Genomic DNA, 6,000 nt, shown 5'->3' with positions numbered 1-6,000 from the left:
ATGGTTAAAACTAGAATTTTGATATCAAGGATGGTGTCTTAACATCTATAGCTCTGTAAATTAATTTGAAAGTGATTGAATGTATCCAATAGCGGGGAAGATTGTCTGGGCTGCCCCAGCTCGGCCCCTAGAGAGCCCTCCCAATAACATCAACGAGATGCTATTCAGACGAAGAGAAGAGAGCAGGACCTGTAAGTTGAGTTCACAGGCACCTACACGAAGGACCTGACTACAGAGATATGCGGGATGATGAAGAGGCTGCTTCACACTGGCGCAGCCTCCGAAGTCCACAGGAAGAAGCTCACTCCAGGGACCCTCTGAAGATTGAGACCCCAGGCACACAGGCAAAGACATGCTGGTGTAGAAACCGGAGATCTATGAGCTGGTGCCATACACCTGGGCGACCGCTGACTTGCCCACCTATTGATGCAGATGCCCCTGCTATGCTGCCCAGCCCTTGTACTACTGCAACACCTTAATGAGCTACCCCCAGTATGGCTATGTACTGGAGATCGACGAGGACGTCATCTTACGTAGCAACTGCTGTTTGCCCCTTTAGGAGCTGCCTATAGGAGTGCAGTCAGGTCTCATTAGTTAAGCATTTTTGATTCAGTGGCCAGATCATTGGATTCACCAATGTTCCCTTTTTGGTACAATTTAAAACTTTAATAGATGAATTCAGTCCTTTAGAGAAGGCCACATTTGGTAACAATGCAAAAAAAGAAAAAAAAAAGAAAGTTACCTACAAAAATAAATCTGCATCATCAATAATATAAATAGAATATAGCAACATTTTTTGTCATTATAACATGTCGGTTCAATCCCGTCTCCTCCAAGCTGAGCCCACAGCTGCTGTGTTCATCCACATCCTGGTACTGAACCATCACTAACACTGTCAGCAGAATCATTCCAGGTATAGATCTTACAGTCGCTGCATATAGCACTGCAGCGTCGAACATTAGGGCATAGCTGAAGAGACAGGGGGGCTAGCAATCTTTGGCAAATAACAGTTATGCATCTAACTAGTTTATGTTTATCTATAAAAACTTTCATACATTTCCAAGTTCAACAGTACTGGCCTCTGGTTCCCAAGAGCCACATAGTAGACCTATATGCATTAGGTGTAGATGATGCATGCTTTATAGTATATTTATATGGGTTACTTTAGCAGTCGTCCTCCTACATCCCACTTAACAAAGCTAACCAGAGAGCGCTGCCCATGATACAAATTGAAGATAAACCAACTTTCACAGTCTAACAAATCATACAGGAGATGGTACAAACACCTTACATCTTTCATAAAAGCCACTCATTTCAATAAGGCCTAATTATGAAACATTGTGTAGAATTATAATAGTGGAAGATTGGCATCTGGCATCTGGTAAATGGAGAAGGTAAAGAAAAATCCCTGAATTAAAAGGTAAAGTGCCCAGAAGCTTCAGTAGATCGTAAACTGGTCCGATAGAAGCTCTGTAGATAGATATTAACTTGTCTGATTCAAAGCCCTGATGCTGAAATGTGCAGACCTTTAACTAACACAGGGCCAGTGGTATCTGTCAATGTAACACTGTGCTTTGCAACACCATCTAGCAAGGATTGCAAAGAAAATGGCTTTAGGATAAAAAAAGTTATAGATTTTACCATATCTAATTCCATTAACCCAGTGTTTAAACGTAAATTAAGTTCTGGGTGTGTAACCCCTTATAATAAAAACTCTAGCTATAAAATGTTCCCTTAATTTGAGGCCTCTAGGAGCATCAGGCAAAACCTAAAATAAATCCAAACATTTTATAATAGCTTTGGTTATAGAACATGAAAACATAAGCAACAGCACATATCACCAACAGGCAGACCGAGAGGACACAGTTACAGCATTTATCCATAAGGTGGGGCTATAGAACCACACCACTACTCTTTCTAGAGATAAACATGGCAACTAATGCAGTACCATCAGAAAAAACGTCATATAGTACTTGCAGATAAACAAGGCTTTTAAACATGCCAAATCAACATATATTCTTGCATTTGGTCAGTGTGTTTTGATACTGTGCCGAGGGTTGATGGCCCAAAATGCGCTCACTCGTTGCTCTGTCCATTCAATTCATTGTCCATCTATTCCAAAGTACAGTCTCTGTTCAAATGACCTCTCCTGTAACTACCAGAAAATCGATACAACCCTGGTAGATGTAAATACAGTACTGAGAGAGAGAGACGGACAGGGAGGCAAAATGCGAGAACTTCAAAGCAACAGGTTCTAGCCGCTTTCTCCTAGTCTAGGACACTGAACACATGGCCATGTGACGTCACCTCTACAATAAACTGACTTTATCCTACCAGCCCTGAAGCAGAATAGGACAGATGTAGCCATGTTCAATGACTACCAGAGGAACAGAAATATAGCCATTGTCCTTTGCTGCGATTCATGACCATGTTATCTGTGGCCACTGGCCTGGCGCTGGCTCCAAGAGGCCCTGAACTTTCTCAGCATAGAAAATCTCTTTTAACATGGAACTCCAAAAACTCTTGTTTGTCACATCCATTTCATTTGTTGTTTTTTTACAGTCTTACTTATCTACTTCCTCTAAAACCATTAGTCAACTTCCTAAAAATCTTTCCATTCTCACAGCGCTAACCTCTTCTCCTCTGATACAACTAGTCTCCGTCCAGAGGTCAAATGTGAGCGGTCAGCTCAAACTCCACTTTCAGTCTGGTCACAAGCGGTCACATTTCCATCCTGACCTCTAAACCCCAAACAGCTTGTGACTGTCAGACTAAAAACTGCACCAAATATGCTTCTCCTTTCAAGACCATCACAACCTTCAGTTTAAATACACCACTCTTATTCTGGTTTGTATCATTTGCCTTTTCTAGTTTCTATTTCATCCAAGACCGTGTCCTTTCCATGATAAACCAGTCTAGCCTTTATGTTGCTGATATGTTTTCTGTGCATTAACCCCGGTGAGAGAAATCAGTGAGCACACGAGTCGGGCCCTTTGGGGGTTGGATTGCTGCCACGCCTTCATAGAACACAATAAAACCATTTCTGCAAAGAAACAGAACAAAGCTTCACCCACATAAATTAAAAACGACAATATGTACAAACCCTTGCATCCACCAATTAAATAAAAATGCAAAATAAATGGATTCAAATATTCGGGGGTTTGAATCATTCACGTGTTCAAAAAGGTCATTCTAAAAAAATAAAAAATGGCAATAACCAGAAGGATAAAAAGAGTGAACAGAAGAGTGGATATGGCACACAGGGGTGTAGGCCTACTCAGTAAAGACATGGAGCTAGTCTCTTGAGTGCTTAATGCCAAGTCCAGGCTGAACGCAGTGGAACCACAGATGCCCTCTAGTGTCCATCTAGTGTATTGCACATAGGGTCCACAGGTAAAATCTAGAGTTTATTCCAGCTCTTTCCAGTTTCTGAATCAGGTTGGACCAGTTTCCCCCTCAGTGTCCCTTAGACTGGATTCTGGTTCCCAGCCCTCTCTCCTCCGGGGATAGTAGTTACCCCGGCCCCCCTGCTGCTCTCATGGCCTCCTGCAGTTTGAGTCTGTAGTTGTCGTAGCGACGCGTCACAGAACACACCCGCTCAGTCTCCTCCTTCTCCAGCATCCTTAGGAAGTTACTCAACTCTGCGATGGAGAACGCTTCCCACTGGAAGAGGAGAGAGGTATGGTTAATACAGGGAGCATGAGTGTGTGTTTAGTGTGTGTGTGTGTGGGAGTTCAGTGTGCGTCTTACCATGACCTCGCCAGTCTGCTGTTCTCTCAGGACAAAGCCCAGCCTGTCGGTGTTGGGACCTGCTAGCAGACGCAGGAACAACGGATGCTCTCCCTCCGACAGCTTACACATGTACTCTACAGGAAGAAACACACAATAATATTCTGTGGTTATAATTCATGATTATTAGGGTTTATTCTACAGAACGGTTCAATGTCAAGTCGGGGGGGGGGTGTGTGCTGTAAAAACACAAATGAGAGCGTCGTTAGTAAAAAATTATATATTTTTTTAAAGTTTTGGCTACATGCCATGGGGGTAAGCACAAACAGAAAGCAGCCTGGTCAGTTCAGGGAGACCGACGTCTTTCATGCGAGTCAAGTCACCAGGCAGCCCTAAACCCTCCTGCATGCTCCATATCCAGAGACAGCAGCTCACACCACAACATGCTCTCAGCCTGTCCCTCTACAGTAGAGGCTCCCGCCTGCCTGCTAGGCCAAGCCTACAGGCTCTCCTATTAAAAACACAGCTGCTGAAAGGGACTAGCTCTACACAGCTATGTACCAGATGGTGCCATGGTAGTACAGTACTTTAGCCATCCATCTCAGCAGGACTGGGAGAGACCCGCGTTCCATGCCAGATTCAGACATCACCGTGGCATTTCTTGCGGCAGGCAGGGGCTTTAAGTTTACACCATCGGAATGGGTCATAAGTTAGACGTGCATACATTTACCATTCCTCATAGATCACGCAGTAACCACAGATCTAGGGTCAGAGTTATGACGCCTCAAATCCTAACCATTTCGAACTGAGTCCGTGCCCCATACAGCCCAGCACACACACAAGCCCCCCCCCCCCCATGTTTTTAATTGGACCACAGTATATACTGTCTAGACAGACATTAACAGGCTCAGACCTCTCTTCATGTACCGAAGGGAAAACACCGCAAACACGCACAACGTCAGAGCTAGCGTCAAAGTCACGCTGTCCCAGACGTCTGGGATAGCGGGTGTGCGCATTTCCCTTGACACAATGAAGAGCTGTCAGATTACACAACAGTGTGAGATTGTGCAGTCTGTCTATTGTCGGCACTGCAACTCGGCTGGAAGTCTGACCTATTCACAACCATAAGCTACCTGCACTCCTATTCCCGACTACTCTACCCCTAACCCCACCCGGTCTTCAGTAAGATGGGTTTATCTCCTGCTCTGTGGTATAGGGACTGATCCGTCTTTGCTCGTCTCCTGGTGGTCTCAGACTGAGCCGAGTGAAGGTCCATGCTGAACCTCACCAGAGAGTTGCCCTCTCCATCTTATCTAGCAGAGCCCTAAAATAGGAAGAACAGTAGCGGGGGGGAACAGAAGACCAAGACACCGGCTGCTACTGTAAACTGTACTGAAACCTGTTGTGGACTTCTCTCCACAGGCTGGCTGGTTGAGAACAGCTGCTGCTGTACACGGTGTGTGTGTTCCTTCCCTGGTGGGGCATTCCAGCCACAGGGGTGAAAAGTAATGTGTGTGTGCGGGCAGCCCTGTGGCATTCAGCAACATGAGGGTGAGGCGTCTAGAAATACACACCCTAAACCCTACAGATACCGACACACACTATGTTCAGACACCAGCCCAGTTCTGGCATGCATGCTATCCAGCCAGCTAACATAGACTGGCATCTATAGCATGACAAACCAACTACAATGCCTCCTATAGCCAGAAAGACAGACGCCACACAAACACTTACCTTGCTCATCCCTGCGGCAGCGTTTGTACAGGGCATATTTAGCAGGGTTGTCAGCTACGGTGAACTTGGTCAACAGGGCCTGAATCACCTGATGGAAACAAAGATCAGCATCAGTGTTCATATATAATTATAGCCATTTTCTACTAAATCACTGCACGCAGGTTGTACGTAACTGTGTGCATGTGTGAGACCCACCTGTCGTACGGTGTTGTTGGAGCTGATGTGAAGAGTGTTAATCGCCCCCTGGGGGAGGTAGAAGGCTTCCTCTCCTCCCTGGCCCCCTCGTACTGTGACGGGTCTCCTCAGCTCCAACTGCACCTTAATGAACCCTGTATACACACCACTGGGGTTCTACAGGGAGGCAGACCGGTTAGGATACTGCAGGGCAACACAGAACAGGTACACAAGCACTCATGTTCGCACACAGTAAGCTCTGTCATGTCTGTGTGAGAGATGACCAGATGATTGGGTGGGTGGGGGCTTCACATTAATTACCAGATGGAGCCCAGATTTGTGGGCTCATCTTTAAACCCATTA

General features: G+C 45.5%; 1 protein-coding gene across 4 annotated transcripts in view; it reads right to left on the bottom strand.

Moving 5' to 3' along the window:
- Positions 1–644: 644 nt before the first annotated feature.
- Positions 645–6,000, bottom strand: part of LOC124014048 (ras association domain-containing protein 3-like) — a 49,176-nt gene continuing 43,820 nt past the window's right edge. For all 4 annotated transcript variants that reach the window (XM_046328722.1, XM_046328723.1, XM_046328724.1 and 1 more), the window contains 4 exons: positions 5,659–5,814; positions 5,464–5,551; positions 3,751–3,866; positions 645–3,663 (listed from right to left, as the gene is read on the bottom strand). In XM_046328722.1, the coding sequence (XP_046184678.1) occupies positions 3,514–3,663; positions 3,751–3,866; positions 5,464–5,551; positions 5,659–5,814 (510 nt within the window). In that variant the 3' untranslated portion in view covers positions 645–3,513. The remainder of the gene's footprint in view (positions 3,664–3,750; positions 3,867–5,463; positions 5,552–5,658; positions 5,815–6,000) is intronic.

Source organism: Oncorhynchus gorbuscha, linkage group LG25 (genome assembly GCF_021184085.1).
Source record: "Oncorhynchus gorbuscha isolate QuinsamMale2020 ecotype Even-year linkage group LG25, OgorEven_v1.0, whole genome shotgun sequence".
NCBI classification, from domain to species: Eukaryota; Metazoa; Chordata; class Actinopteri; order Salmoniformes; family Salmonidae; genus Oncorhynchus; species Oncorhynchus gorbuscha.
This window is presented reverse-complemented; position numbering and strand designations above follow the sequence as displayed.